Raw genomic sequence first — 15525 nt, 5'->3', positions numbered from 1 at the left:
CTCTACGTGTGCACCACACACGCTTCAGATGTGCAGCATTGGTGCCAAATGTGCACTGCTTTTGTAGTCTGTTTTTGGACTACACATGCTTCTCAGACCTGAAAAGGCTGATCTTTCTTTTTCTAGGGGATCATTTGATCAACACAAACTGTTCTGCTGTCCATACCCGGCAAGCTCTCTGCTGCAAGATGTCTGTGGAATATGATAAATTCCTGGAATCTGGGCAAAAGTAGGTGAAATATGTTGTTCTGATGGACTTTGTTTCTTCTAGTTCTGTGTTCACAGGAAACTTGAGCAACCTTCTCTGCTCCAGTAAGGAATGCAGCTAAAATGTGGTGATGAGCATAGGGAAGGGAGCACAGCATGCGGCAGTTCATAAACAAGCATCATCTAAAAGGTAGAAAGGACAGTAATCTAAAGGGGGTTATTAACTTCAGCCCCTTTCCAGAATTAGGATCTGTGAGTGCTTTCAGCTTCCAAATTCAGTGATTCAGGACAATGGGAAATGTGTTCTGCACCAAGCCTGAAAGACTAAGGCTTGGCTGTAAATCCGTAACTCGTTTATTTGTCCTTGCTCTGCAGTAACTTCCTTATTTTGTATTGTTTGAAGATGGTTTTGCCATGTGGATGATGACAACTACGTGAACCCTCGGACTCTCCTGCGTCTCTTGTCCACCTTTTCCCACAGCCAGGATGTCTACGTAGGGCGGCCGAGTCTGGATCATCCCATCGAAGCAGCTGACCATGCTCAAAGTGATGGATCAGTAAGAAAACTGCAGTTAGTCTGAGAAACATCCTGACCTTCTAAGCTTTTAAAACCTTGAGAGCTTGTAGGATTCCCCCTTAAAAACAAGGGATTTAATCTGCAAGCAATGAACCCGGCACTGGTCATTTTTAGTGAGAGGGTGCTGGGTGAAATGAACCTTTGATCTGACCTCATATCCTATGCAGAATAGAGTTTTTCTCCTGGGTGGATGTCTGTTTCTCTTCCTTTGCTCATGTATGTTGGTGATCTCACACTGAGGTGAGTAGGGTCTTCCCGCCTTGACGCTTTCTTTTTCTTCAGTGGTTTTTGGGGGGAATGTCCCAGGTTTTGGGGTTTGGGTTGGTTTGTTTTGAGAGCAGTTATGACATTGTTGTTGTCTCGAACCAACCTCAGATGGGTAACAAAGGCTCCCTGGGTATACAAGGAATTTCAAACAGTGGTTACTAGGTTTCCAGGAAGTTTAAGCAAACTTACCTCAGTTGCAAGATAGGTGTGCTACAGGACAAATCCTCACCAGGAAGTGACTTACAAAGCAGCTTGGTAGACAAAACGCTGCACAACAAACTAGTCTCCTTGGACATGGGGCCAAGTGACTAATGGACCACCTTTGATTTCCTCAGGAACACTGAGCTGGCTGTGACCCTTGGCTGGAATGACCAGGGCACACATGGAATTGAGTTGGAGCTGAATTGTAGTTTCCCATTTCATGTGTTGCTACTTCAGTTATGCTAACCTGATGGTTCACCTGCTGTCAGTTCCAGGATAGTTTCCCTTGAGAGAACAGCTAGCTGGGCCTTCAGCAGCCTCAAGGAAAAGGGATTAATCTGTAGTCTGGTTCTGACTCAAGTGCAGTATGTGATATCCAAGAGAATATCAGGTTCCCTGCCCTGTCTTGACAAATGGAAAAAACCTGACTGTTCCTAACTACTGTGTGTTTTTCTTGTTCTTCAGAAGACAACTGTGAAATTCTGGTTTGCCACAGGTGGAGCAGGATTTTGTATCAGCAGAGGTCTTGCCCTGAAGATGAGTCCCTGGGCCAGGTAAACACTGTTCCTAGCTGAGCTCCATCAATGTGTGTGTTGGCTTTGAAGCACGTCTTGTCTCCTCTCCTGTGCTCTCTCACAGCCTGGGTAATTTCATCAGCACCGCAGAACGGGTGCGTCTCCCTGATGACTGCACCATTGGCTACATCATCGAGGGGCTGCTGGAGGTGAAGCTGCTGCACAGCCCCTTGTTCCATTCCCACCTGGAAAACCTGCAGAGACTACAAGGCGAGTCTGTGCTGCAGCAGGTAGGGCTGAGCTTCGTGTCCTGTTCTTACAGTTACCCCTCAGTCTGAACAGAGGGGATATGCTCTGCAGGCTCAGCACTCTGCAGCAAAGAGGGATGTCTGCAGATTCGCTCAGAGGTGTGTCCTGTCCAAATCCTTCACTCAGGCAAAAAGCACACTTTGACCCTAGCTAAGTAGGTCATATAGCTGTCCCCTCCTCTGGGGCCAAATTCAGCTACATTAAGCCTGGGCATGGTGTTCCCCGTCTCCTAAACCCAGACTTCCCATGAGTCATAGCAGCAGTGATGGCAGAACAAGGCAATGTTGAGTTTGTCTGCCAGGTAAGAAAGTATTTCTGTCTTTGTTAAGCAAAGTCTCAGTCTTAATTCATGCTGTTCAAAAAGACTAGTGTCTCAGCTATAGCAAGTACCTTTTCAATAAGTAAGACATACTAAATGTTTTATCATTTTTAAGAATAACTTGTCTGAATTTCAAGAAACTTTAATGTTTCTTAGGAAAAATCAAGTAGTTTTTTAATTGCGGTGATACCTTTTTACTTGTGGGCAGCAGATGGCGCTGTAAGGCTGTCCAGAATTTTTGCTGCCTCTTGCTGTTTGGCACCGTGAAACGAGTGTGGTTTTGCCCTCCAAGACTGCTTGGTGATTTTTTCCTGGCAATTGCACAGTTGAAGCCAAATTCCAGCGTGATGTAACTTCCTTCATGTCAGTGAATCTCACTGTAGGCTGAACGCAGCCTTTCCCCAGCTAGTGGTGTTTCCCTGACACTGTATCAGCTCACCCAAAATTCAGGAAATCTGAAATTAAAAAGATGTATTATCTTGTACCTGGTACCTGAACGTTTCTTAAAACAGTGCTTGTGTGGACGAATAGCACTGAACTGGAGTTCAGGGATCTACACGTTGTTGTCAGGTTTGTCACACGGCAGTCCTTTGCACACCATTTAACATCCACATTTCCTGTTTTCCCTGTGTGATAAGACAGCACTACTGCAGACAGCAGGCAGTGTCTGGTGAGGATGAACACTGTTTTTTAGTGAAGGGGCAGATACTAGCAGGATTAATGCCCTTACAAAGCTTACGGTTACAGCTCATCTTGTCCTTCTTGGCAATGCAACTTCCAGCTCCCTTGTTTATTCTCCTGCATTGCCTTTAGATGAGCAGTGGTCCCTGAGGCAGCTGCCAATGTTGCTTCTGTCAAAACTAATCACTGTTTTTTAAATGTGATCCACCATTCAGATTAGACAGGATCCTTTTTTTCTTCATAGCTCATCATTAATCACACTGTCTCCACTCTGTTTTTTTGCATTAGTGTTACGATTTCTGAATGTTTATTTACTTTTACAGGTAACTCTAAGTTATGGGGATCCTGAGAACAAACACAATGTTGTGAGTGTGGGAGGAGTGTTTGGTCTTCAGCAAGATCCAACCCGGTGAGTATCCACTTCCAAAACAAGATCTCCTGCCTTGCTTATCAACTGTAAGAAGATCAAACCCACTAGTGGGGTTATTTTCTCAGTCAGCTCTTGTTGCTGTGCCAAAAGCAGGTAGACCCACCCTCTCTGCTCTATGAGACTGCTGCATATTCAGTGCTAGCACTTCCCTTGTATGGAGAATTTCAATGTTATTTTTTTTTTCTTCATAGATTTAAATCTGTCCATTGTCTGCTCTATCCAGACACTATCTGGTGCCCTGCTAAGAAGATGTCATAATCCTTGACCAGTCGTTGACATCTGTATCTTACCTAGTTTGCATAAGACACAAGTTGTGGACTTCTTTGGTTGTTTTTTTCTTCTTCTGGGAGACCACCAGAGTTATCTACAAAGGAGGTAGACAGACTCATTTACAAAAGCAAGAAGGTGTGGTTTGTTCAGCTGCAGCCTGGGATATTCTGAGAAGAATCCTTGTTCTTTTGTCCAGTGGCTTTTCATATAACAGCTACAGTCACATGTGTACAAGTCAGTTCACACTTTTGTTGATGTCAAGTGAATCTGTGCTTGGACACGTCCTAGGCACATGCAGTAGGGAATTATAACATTCTCGCTACTGTTAGGGGCTTTTTAGAGGCCATTGTCTTGAAGCTGGAGTGCTATAGCAGACTGTAGTCCCCATGGTGACAAGAGAGGGGAAGGTTTCACTTGTCTTTCTTGGGAACAGAATTATTTGAGAGTTGCTGTGGCCTGCCATATTAAAACTCCACCTGAGGGCTGGAACAGAGTCTGTTCATAAGCAACAGAAATCCTGGAATCACTAGGGTAAACAGGGCTGAAAGCCTTTGTGATGGGAAAACTCTGGGTAAGGGTGAACTTAATCAGGACTGGATAGGAGTTGCTTACTGTGCACATTCTCCCCTGTAGTCCTTGTGTACCTCCCATGGAGGTGATTGTCGGACTTCACTCTCTTGCCAACTGAATTGCTGTGGTTGATCATTATGGTGGTCTGCCAAGTCCTTGATATCTAATAAGAGTATTTGACAGACTAGATGATATTTTCCCTGCTTTGCCCACAGTGTGCTGACTGGCTAGGAGAGCGCACCCTGTGTCTGGAGCTGTGCTGGATCCTCTGCTGCGGGTGAGGGAGGAGCAATGCTAGATAGCTGTAATGCCCTGAGGAAGTTTTTGATGGTATCTGTTGAGGACCTTTAGTTCTATGACTGTGGTTACTCCACTTCAGCTTCTTCAGGTACTCTCTTGATTACCTGAAGGTCTAGATCAGTGTTTATTTCTACTCTACATCTTAATATTTCAATAAATAGTTCATACAATCACTAAAAGGAGACTGGACTCACACAAAGGCACAAGTTCAGTGCTGTAGCAGTATCGTGCTGCTGCTTTTTAAATAAAGCAAGCTTAGTTTTGAAAGTGGACAAGGCTCCATGTTTACTTTTCTGTTAACCCAGACTTGATGTGCAATCCTTACCTTACATCAAGAAGAGCATAAAAAATTACTTTGCAGAACCACTTTTTGCGCTCACAAACTTCAGAAAATACTTGCTGGTTTAGTGCTAGAGTCTGATACTGAATTAAGGGGAGAAAAATAGAATGACATTGTATAACCTGGGACTATGATTAACAGCTAGAATGCAGACCTAGCAAAACCTTCAGATCTCTGAACAGCTGTGCTGAGCTGCACTGGGGGCTGCAGCTGGTTGCTTAACTTCCTGCCAGATGAGAAGTGGAGCTATGTAGGCACATGCCTGCAGTGTGTTCACCTCAGTTCCCTGCACTCAATTAACACAAACCTTAACACAAATGCTGACACCAGGGTACACTGTCCTCTCTTAATAATTTTCATTAATTTCACTGAGGAGCAAACAAGCTGACTGCTACTTGCTACATTTCTGCATCTCATTCTTAAACTTCTTTCCTTCATGTCGGTCACCAGGAGGCATGGGAGGAAGGATGTCCCAGGGAGTTGGATCTAGTCCAGCTGGCACAGTGGCTGTTCCAGAGGAGGTACACCTGTAGCACTGACAGGCTGCTTCAGAAAACAGGGGAAGACTTGTGGAATAGTAGGTTGTAGTATGTACTACCTCCTTTATTAATTTGCTCACTGCAACTTGGGCATCTTATGGCTTAATGATCTCTGGAGATTCCTGGTAACTATAGAAATACTTTAAAAAAAAAAAAAAGCCAACTCTTAGTTCTTGTTTTCAGCCGCCTCTAGCAGCAAGTTGTGAATTTCATGAGCTCTTGATGAGACTTTAGCTTCCAACACCTATTCTGAACTCCTCTGTGGAGCTTTTCTTCCTCTTCCACTGGTAGCAGCCTCATAAGTACCACAGACAGCATGGACTGGGTAGTGATTATGTGGCAACTGCAGTTCAAAGTGACAACATTTGGATGGCAGCAAAACTGAGCAGCCAGTTTCACACTGTAGTTGCTGGTCACCCTAAGCTAGGTGTGCCCTAGAGGCAGCTTGCTGTAAGCTGGCAGGTTGTTCTTTAAACTGGAAAAGGACCATGTTCTCCAGCACAGCAATACAGAACTCTTCAATGTGTTCAAGCTTCTTTTAAGGTCTCTTGTGTTGACAACTCAGTAGACTATGTGGATATATCAGGATGCAGCTCTTTAATCAAACTACTGTCTCATATGTAAAGTGATTCTACAAAATAAATATTTAACTATGCTAAAGGCTGTGTTTTGTTATGCTTCTTGATGCATTCTGTACACCAAAAATGGACCATAAACCATGTAATCCAGAAAACTGCAGCCCCTTGTCAGGTTGCTCTGATGCCAGACAGCCAAAATGCATGTGAGTTAGATTATTTGCATGTACAGGGAAAGAAATAATGGATATGAAGAAACCTTGCAGATATAATTAACAAAGTAAAATAACTGAAATAAGGAATAAGTTAATTGTTGTAAACTTGTCTCAGTAGTTCCCTACTACTAAATGTGCCACGGCAGCTCTTTTAAAAAGAGGCCGGCAAGAACCTGTTTTTCAGCGTTCTCTCACTGATACTTCAGTGAGAATCAGAGCCAAGGAAATTGCTCCCTGTGCCCCTCTCTTGCTGGCTGGGCCCAGGCGCGGCTCGGGGAGCGCCGGGTTGTAGCAGGCCCTGCCGGGCAGCGCTGTGCCCCGGCCCCGCGGCCCGGCCCCGCGGCCCGGCCCCGCACCGCCCGGCCCGGCCCCGCACCGCCCGGCCCGGCCCCGCAGCCCGGCCCCGCAGCCCTGCCCCGCACCGCCCGGCCCGGCCCCCCGGCCCGGCCCTCTTGGGCGGCTCCGGCCCCGCCCCGCCCGCAGCCGCCCGCAGCATGGAGCCGTACCTCAGCTTCCGCGGCCGCCGGGCCCTGGTGACTGGGGCCGGCAAAGGTGTGCGGGGGGGGCCGGGCGGGGCCGGGCCGGGCCGGGCCGGGTTCTGACGCCGTGTCCCCGCAGGGATCGGCCGCGCCGTGGCCGTGGCGCTCAGCAGGGCCGGGGCCCGCGTCACCGCGCTCAGCCGCACCGCGGCGGACCTGGAGAGCCTCGCGCGAGAGGTACCGGCCGGCCCCGCGATCCCCGGCCCTCCCGGGCTGCCGCTCGGGGCCGCCTGCCCCGCTCGGGGCCGGCCCGGCCGCCACCCACGCGGGCTCCCTCCCGCAGTGCCCGGGCATCGAGACCCTGTGCCTGGACCTGGCCGACTGGGACGCGGCGGAGGCGGCGCTGGGCGCGGCGGGGCCGTTCGAGCTGCTGGTGAACAACGCGGCCGTGGCGCCGCTCCAGCCCTTCCTGCAGGTGACGCGGGCCGCCCTGCAGCGGTGAGTGCGGTGCCCGCGGGGGAAGCTCTGCTGGGCCTTAGCAAACCAGCGTCAGCAGGGGTGGCAAAATGTCCAGAGAAGCAGCCAGACCGACAGGGACACATTCAGAGCAGCCTAACACTCTTGCAATGGTTTGATGATTGTTACTGCTTATGTCTCTTTTCTTTATGGTGTTTTAATAGTCGACATCATCACCTTTCACCCTCTAAACACTGAAAGGAAACCCAGTCAGGCACTGACACTCTTCCAGACCGAGTCCCCAGAACCTGCAGTTCCCCCTCGTGCTGTGCACACCCGCAGGGAGGAGCGTCCTGTGCTGTTCACCAGCCCAGAGCTGCCAGTCCAGCTACAGCTCAGGCTCTGTGTGGAAAGGCAGTTGGGGCTACCAAACTCTCAGTGAGAAACTAAATTTGCTCTACTGCAATAACATGATATCTTTTTTTTCCTCAAATATCCATAGTTCCAGTTGGGGCTAAGCTTTAGGATACAGGATGTGGTGAGTCTGCTTCCTCCTGAGAAGAGGGGTCATGCTTTGTCCCTGCATTCAAAGTGGCTGCTGTGGGTCTATAGTAAAGGATTCATTTGTGACTAAAATGTAGGGATTATACCAAGACTGGTCTGCAGAACTAGCAGGCAAAAAACCTGACCAAGGAAGGACTGTGTGGCAAACAGAGGAAAAGCTGCTTATACCCATCTTACAGCAGATTTATTTACTTTTCTAAGCCTTGTGAAGGGTTTGATTGACCTAAGAGGAGTCGCTGGCTGAGGCCCAGGGCTCGCTGTTTAAACTTTAACGGAGGAATGACTTTTATCCTGCTAAAGATCAGTCCTGCTAGAAATGTGGCAATGCAGGAGTGCACCTCCCCCCTGCACACTAAATATCTGACAAACATGGATGGTTTATTGCTGAAAGCATGCCTAATCATTCTTGCTAGCTGGCCAGCTTGGCATTTCTATGTTCTAGAGTATCACCAGTATTTCCAAGGCACCAGCAGCACTTGTCCTCTGCTGTCACCCAAAACAACTCCTCTCTGGCCTGGGCTGGAACCACTCTGTAACTTTTAAATTTGATTTATTTGTAGGTCTCTTGATGTGAATTTTGGGGCTGTGCTTCATGTTTCCCAGGTGAGGAAGAATTGTCACAGTGGTTGTGACAACAGTGACTGAGTTGTTCTGCACAGCAGAGATAAGTGTCCACTGTGGGAGCTAAAGGGACTGTAATCCAAAATTAACCTGACAATTTGTGCATACAGCCCCTTCAGTCCCTTGCTTTGACTTTCTCTTGTCAGTGGGAGGAAGTGAGGACTTCCTTCCTCCAGATGTTTTTGCTGTTTTGGCTACATAATGGCCCAGCAAGATTCTTACTGGGTGAAATTATGATTTTTCCTGCTATGATTGTAATCTCTGTTTTTTCCTCTCCCAGATTGTTGCTCGGCAGATGATTGCACAGGGGGTGCCAGGTGCTATTGTCAATGTCTCTAGCCAGGCATCTCAGCGTGCTCTGCGGGATCATGCTGTTTACTGTAAGCATGTGTGGCTTTAGTGGTGCCCCTCATTTTGACTATCTGGAAACCCACAGCTACCAAGCTGCTGGCTGCCAAGTCTGGGCAGTGAAAAACTTCTGCATGTTCCAGAACAAATGCTGTGCACTTTAGTGCCTCCTGTTTTTCCCTTCTCTTGAAGGTTCCACAAAAAGTGCTGTGGATATGCTGAGCAAGGTAATGGCAATGGAACTGGGACCCCACAAGGTAGGATTCTTCCTGAGAGAAAGAAAAGTGTGAAATATTGAGCATTTCCTCTCAGAGCAGTCTAGATTGTTTGTTGCTCTCGGTCCCAGATTAGGGTGAACACTGTGAACCCCACAGTGGTTATGACCGACATGGGGAGAATTAACTGGAGTGACCCTCAGAAATCTGCTGCCATGATTAATCGGATTCCACTGGGAAAGTTTGCAGGTTAGTGGTGTAGATTTGTTGCCAGGCTAGGCTCTATTGTTGTATCCAAGACTTCCCTCTAATGGACATCACAGCCATAGGTACCTTGCTGCTTTTGTGGGCAAGGTCACAACTCTGCTGAATGGCTGTGGATTAATTCCTGCAGCATTTGATGAGGACAGACCTCCCCTCTTCCACAGCCTTCTCACCTTAGGACAAGTGAGATGCACTTACTCTACTGTTCATAAATTTGACTGGGAGGGGAGCACAGGTGCTTACTGTGAACAATTTGATCACAACAGGGACTTTGATGTCCAGCTCTCAGCCACACAGTCCCGTATACAGCACCAGACACAGGTTGGGGGAGGAGGTATTTCCTGCTCCGACTACATGTAGAAGTCAAAGATACACCTTTTGGGATGCTTGTTTTTCTAGTACAGTTTGAGGGGTGCATAGGATGTTCTCTGTGTTTATTTCCAGAGGTGGATGATGTGGTGAACAGCATTCTCTTCCTGCTGAGTGATAAGAGTGCTATGACAACTGGCAGCTCACTGGTGGTTGATGGGGGATTTCTTGTCTCCTAAGATGACACCTGCATTTCACACGTGGCCTTAATTTTCATCCTAGTAATGCATAGATGTAAAATGGATAGAAAACAATTACACAATCCCAGTTTTTCTGGAGAAGAGGGGCAGCAGGACTGGAACCTGAATGAGAAGTGAGGCAGAAAACCACCTTTAGAAGGCTGATAGATAATAAAGATCACATATGTTGTCATGGAGAATGTTTATTGCACCAAATAAGGTTTTATCTTGTCACTCTACATGATGATTAGAAATTGGACCTGTCTTTCTTCCAACCTTAATTCCTCCCCACAACCTTTCAGAAGGTCTCCCTGTTCCATCCAAATCTATAGAGCCTGCCTGCACTTTCAAGTGGGAAGGTAAAGAAGAAGTTAGCAGACTCCTCATTGCTTCCTTTGCTGTCTTTAGTAGAAAAAAACAAAACAGAGGCAACAACCACAGCCCTGCTCTGCAGAGACTGGATCTGGGGGGGAGGCCCTGCTAAAGACTGATGGGGGGAGCAGCACCACGCTGTCCTAGGGTGTGCACACACAGAAGGGCAAACACATGGATTGCACAGAGCTGTTTCACTCACTGAGTTTGGCTAGTACCCCATAAAGCACCTAATGATTAGTTCTTCAGATTCATACCTCATTTACTTTGACCTCTTCCAGGTCTGGGTATGATTTCTTTAACAGTCTCAGGCACATATCTGCTAGAGCACCAGTTTGTTAACTATTAGCCACAGAAGGCTGGACTAGGAGACCCTACCACTCTCCCAGCTGCTCTTGTCACTCAGCACCATTCACATCAGCTCCCTCCCCAGTCCCACAAGGATCTTCACCACCTGTTTCACCTGCAGGTTGAAACCAGGTGTCTCCAGGACAGGATTAATGTCTCAGCCCTTTAAGCTTGGAGTTCAGGAGAGCGAAAACAGCCTGTTGCCCCAAGGAGCTAGCTTGCCTTGCCCACTGTACCTCCCCTGGGGGTTGCACAGCCCCCAGCTAGTCTCCTGCCCCCACTGCCCCTTCACATCAACACTGACGTTAAATCAAAGAGACATTTAAAAAACACTGACTTCGTACATGATGAAGGGCCCTAGACATCCCAGCCCCCTCCAGAAACACCCAGCTAATATGCAGACTGTCAGAGGACAACATGCTGAGCCAGCACTGAGGCCACAGCCCTCAGAACACAGTGCACTTTTTGCCAGGCTTCTTGACGGGCGGTGGGCAGAGCACGGCCCGGATGGCTTCATCAAACACCGTCTTCAAGCCCCGCTGCGTCAGGGCAGAGCACTCGAGGTACTTTACCGACCCTAGGGGAAAGAGAGCTCCAGCTCAACCACACCAGTCCTACCAGGACACACCATCCCTCACCCACTCCAGAATGAAAAGCTCAACGCCGTGGAGATCTTCCAGCACACGAGACTCACCAATCTCCCGAGCCATGGCCAAACCCTGGGGGTAGGTGATGGGCGCCAGTTTCTTATCACGTAACCTTTCAATGGTGTCCTTATCATCCCTCAGGTCCAGCTTGGTGCCCACCAGAATGATAGGTGTATTTGGGCAATGATGTCGGACCTCAGGGTACCACTGAAACAGAGAGGCATGGTAAGACAAGTAGCTATGGCAGTAGATGCAACCATGAGGATGCATTTACTATTAGGAACAAAGTTTTTACTGCTCTCTGACATGGTGACAATACCTGAACAAGGAACTTCTGCCTACAGTTCTGAATATGCTCTGCAGAAAGAGATTGGTACAAATGTAATAATGAAGGTGCTGAGAAATGGAATCATGATGGTGCCAGCCAGCTCTGCACACAGTGCTTCCCTTAACTGCACTTGAGCTTCTAGGACATCCCTTCTCTTCTTTTAGATGCAGATTCAACAAGGCAAAAACTTCACCAAAATCATAAATGAAAAGCAGGCCGCTCTTAAAACCAGCAGACCATGACATCTAAACAACTGCTAGAAATCTTGGGCTTGTAAGTGTGGTGCTGGGTGGGGCAGGGGGACTTCACTGCTTCCTCCCTCCCACTCTTTCACCCAGAAGGAGAATACTTTACCTTGGCTCTGACATTCTCAAAGGAGGCTGGACTCACAAGGGAGAAGCAGATCAAGAAAACATCCTGTGTGGAAACAAGAGGGTCAGCCGTGTGGGAAGAAAAGCTAGAGATAATTCAGGGAGGGTGGAGAGGGAGTCTTACAGAGGACAACCTCCTCCCACAAGCAAGGACTGTGGCTGTAATAAATTCTTCCCCATTAAGGGTGCTAAACTAATTCAGAGAGGGAAAGAACAGACTTTGAGTGTTTGACTTAATGTTCTTTTGCAATGCTGGGCTCTGCATGTTAAGAGCCTGTGGCCACAAATACCTTAACAGTGCTCTAGACCCCACCCCTGGTGGGGGGGCCACGTAAGAGTCACTACAGCCAGGGAAACACTACCAGTGCAGCCCAACGGGGAGATGTGCCACTGGAAATGTGTGAATATGGAAGGCAGCTCAGCTGCACAGCAGCCCCACTTCATTCCTTTCACCTGAGCCTCCCTGTGGCATGCACAACTGTTCAAACACCGTTGTGAAGCAGGAACTAGAACAGACGAGCTCAGGAGAAATTTAGCTGTGATACTTCTCTAACAACCAGAATTATGGCTGCAGCTGCAGGAACTTTCCTCAAAGCAAAGAAGCCTGGCTGCTCTTGGGGGCCTCCCTGTCTCCAAGAGAAGCAGTTACAAGCCATTCCAAGCCCAGCACTCACCGTCTGTGGATAGGAAAGAGGCCGCAGTCGGTCATAATCTTCTTGCCCTGCTGTATCCCAGAGGCCTAGGTTCACTGGCTTTCCATCTACCATGACATTGGCAGAATAGTTATCAAACCTGGCAGGGAAGAGTCCCCATCAGTGACAATCTTGTTACAATCCACACATCCCTCTCTTCGTATAAAGTCCAAGGGGCAGTGAATCGGCAGAGGACACAGTTCCCATGGGGACAGCCTGCCCTCCTACACGCCCGGCCACGCCACCAGAGTGAGGGCCATTGTCAGATTTGGGACAGCTCCTCCTCGCCGGCAAAGCCAACTTTTACACACAGGAGCATGCAGAGCAAAAAGAAACTGAAGCCCAAGGCTGTTACTCACACAGTGGGGATGTATTCTCCAGGAAAGGCATTTGTGGTGTAACTGATCAGCAAGCAGGTCTTCCCTACAGCTCTGCAGAGGGTGAAAGAGAGAAGCATCAAGAAGGGTACAGCAGGAAGCACTGTTCCCCCACTCAAAAAAGAGGTTAAGTAAAAAGTTGCCATATGAGAAAAACCTGTAGTGGTCTGCAGCTCTCCAGCTGTCAGGGACCAGGCCTGAACTCACACTGTGCATCCTGCCTGACCCTGCTCTCTCCCTCTCCTTTTCCCCACCCTTTCAGCCTCAGCACAACCCCAGAAAAAATAAATTTGTTCCAGGAACTGAAGGAGAGGCAATAAATTAGGGTTCTGTGCTGGGCTCAACAAATCTGTAATAACCTAGCAAAACAGGTTAACATTGAGATAAAAAAACACAACACAGAATTATTTGCACTGCTCGGGTGTAAGAATTCAATATCAATAAATACAAATGGGAAAAATAAGTATCCATAAACAAAAACAAACTTTAAAATTGACCACTATCAGTTTGGAAAGCAAACACTGTAGATCACAGAAAAAATCAGCCCAGGGTTTGGCTGAAGACAGACTGGTCAACCCCAAAGTGTCAGCTGGCCAGGCTGGGCCTGGTTGGCAATAGTGTAAGCCTAAGAACTTTAGTTAGCCCTGCAGCATAAGGGAAAAGCTTAATTATAAGAGCAGCAGAGTACCAGGAGTGCAAACAACCTATTTATCACTGTGAAAGTTGTGAACCACAGACAACCTTCCAGAGAAACAGATCCTGAGTGTCAGGGAAAGCCGGTTGTTGCCTGAGTGAAGCTGAGTTGCCAGAGATGAGCACCCTCTACCCAATTCTAAAACTGGACATAAGGAATGACTTCAGGCGTAATAGAGAGACTGACCCCAGGGGACACCCTAGTCCTGCACCAGGATAACACAAAGCACAGCGACAACCCCTACAGCAATCCATCCAGCCTTCCCCTGGATCAAGCTCCATCTCTTCGAGAATGGGGAGGTTGTGTAAGGAACCACTACACTGACCAGCCTGACTCCTCCTGAACCATGACCTCTCTCCAATCACAAGGAAGTCACAAAATCCACACATATTTCTGAGTAAAGGGTTCTGGTATCCAAGTTAATTTAGTCTTTTCAATATCAATTTGGTCTCAATGCAAAGCACTGGATTGCAAACCTTCAGCTGGTGTCCCCTCCCAACATGCTCCCACGTGCTCCCAGTTGTTAACTCTCCCCTCCACAAGGCTGTGCTGGTTTGGGATGGGGGCTTTTTCTCCTACTCCCTTCTTTGCCCCCCACAGGCTGGAGAACCTGAAAGGCCTCACTCTAAGTGAGGGGGTAGCACATGTGGGAAGCTGGAAAGACCAGTCTCTGCCTAAGACCAGCTCACATTTAGTTCTCTGTATCTCAGCTCTGTGCTTGCTGTGGTGATCAGAAAAGCAAACAGGAATTATGAGGAAAAAAACTGCAGGAAGAGCTAGAAAAAGTTACAAAGCACCACAGATCTACTGCATGGCTGCATGTGGAATACAGATGTGTTCTCAGAAAAAGGCATATAGGAAAAGCCTAAAGAAAAGAGGAAGGAAGGTGACCAGAAGCACTCAGTGAAATCAGAAACAGCAATATATTCACTGTGGAACACAACAAAAGGAGGTATGAGAGAAAACTGTGAACATTTTTTGGGATTTTTAGGGAGGCCTTTGTGATGAATCATGCTTGTACGATGAAAAATAGTGAAATACAGGCAGCTAATGAAACAATGAGATGGCTACGGAACCCAGACAAGAAGGTGTTTTCCAGGCAGCACACCACTAGACGTGGAACCGAACCGTGTCAAAAGACCAAGACCCAAGTTCACGAATGAAAAGGGAGCAGGAGGCGCTGGGCAGGGCTGCAGCGGCCGCGCCAGGCCCCGAATCCCGGCGGCGGGAGGCGCGGGGCCGGCCCGGAGCGGGGCCGGCGGGAGGCGCGGGGCCCGGGCCCTCACCCGGCGGCCCCAACCCCCGCCCGGCGCCCCGCCCGGCCCCGCGGCGCTCCGGGCCCTGCCCGCGCCTCCCGCCGGCGGAGCCGGGTCTCCCGGGCCGGGCCGCGGGGCGGGGCCGCGCCGGGCCCTCCCTCCCTGCCTCCTTCCCCTCCCGCCGCCAGGCCCGGGCCCGCTTCGTGCGGCGCTGCGCGGGGCCGAGGCGCGGCCGGGGCGGCCCCGCGCACTCACCCGTCGCCCACCACCACACACTTGATCGCCTGCATCTGCCCGCGATGGCGGCGCCGCCGCGACTCCGCCGCAGTGACGGCCCGGGCGGGCGGGGCCGAGCGGGGCCCTGCGGGGGGGAGGGGGGGTCCCGCGGCCCCACCCCCTCGCGCGCGGCCGCAGCCCGGGACCGCCCCGCCCGCCCCGCTGCCCGAGCGCCCCGGCACCGCGCCCCGGCACCGCGCCCCGGGCTGCCCCGGCACCGCGCCCCGGGCTGCCCAGCGCCCGCCCCCTCGGCTCCCGCAGCCCCGGCCCCTGCGCGCGGGTGAGGCTTTAAAACCTGGCTCTGTCCGAGCTGCGGGTTCACCATCATCTGCACGGAGGGGCCGAGAAGCAGAG

The 15525-nt window shown here is 49.5% G+C and overlaps 3 protein-coding genes across 5 annotated transcripts; 2 read left to right on the top strand and 1 right to left on the bottom strand.

Moving 5' to 3' along the window:
- The first annotated feature begins 925 nt into the window (after positions 1–925).
- Positions 926–6185, top strand: RFNG (RFNG O-fucosylpeptide 3-beta-N-acetylglucosaminyltransferase). The gene is made up of 5 exons (XM_051635095.1): positions 926–1024; positions 1718–1806; positions 1892–2057; positions 3400–3485; positions 3698–6185. The coding sequence occupies exons 2-5, from the start codon at positions 1790–1792 to the stop codon at positions 3762–3764; spliced, it is 336 nt and encodes a 111-aa protein (XP_051491055.1). The 5' UTR covers positions 926–1024; positions 1718–1789; the 3' UTR covers positions 3765–6185.
- A 571-nt stretch (positions 6186–6756) lies between these two features.
- DCXR (dicarbonyl and L-xylulose reductase) lies at positions 6757–10010 on the top strand. 2 transcript variants are annotated; one of them, XM_051634838.1, is made up of 8 exons: positions 6757–6867; positions 6934–7031; positions 7138–7292; positions 8375–8417; positions 8716–8815; positions 8976–9010; positions 9130–9247; positions 9707–10010. In XM_051634838.1, the coding sequence occupies exons 1-8, from the start codon at positions 6810–6812 to the stop codon at positions 9808–9810; spliced, it is 711 nt and encodes a 236-aa protein (XP_051490798.1). In that variant the 5' UTR covers positions 6757–6809; the 3' UTR covers positions 9811–10010. The 2 variants fall into 2 exon arrangements, with proteins under 2 accessions (XP_051490798.1, XP_051490797.1); XM_051634837.1 differs by having other exon boundaries at positions 6758–6867; positions 8976–9040.
- On the bottom strand, positions 9998–15273 carry RAC3 (Rac family small GTPase 3). 2 transcript variants are annotated; one of them, XM_051634839.1, is made up of 6 exons: positions 15151–15273; positions 12928–12999; positions 12551–12668; positions 11860–11922; positions 11225–11384; positions 9998–11107 (listed from the first exon to the last, which is right to left on the bottom strand). In XM_051634839.1, exons 1-6 carry the CDS (start codon positions 15183–15185, stop codon positions 10977–10979), a joined length of 579 nt encoding a protein of 192 aa, XP_051490799.1. In that variant the 5' UTR covers positions 15186–15273; the 3' UTR covers positions 9998–10976. The 2 variants fall into 2 exon arrangements, with proteins under 2 accessions (XP_051490799.1, XP_051490800.1); XM_051634840.1 differs by having other exon boundaries at positions 15172–15233.
- Positions 15274–15525: the final 252 nt, after the last annotated feature.

Source organism: Apus apus, chromosome 17 (assembly GCF_020740795.1).
Source record: "Apus apus isolate bApuApu2 chromosome 17, bApuApu2.pri.cur, whole genome shotgun sequence".
NCBI lineage: Eukaryota > Metazoa > Chordata > Aves > Apodiformes > Apodidae > Apus > Apus apus.
Note: the sequence above shows the minus strand (reverse complement) of the source record. Positions and strands in the feature narration are given on the sequence as shown.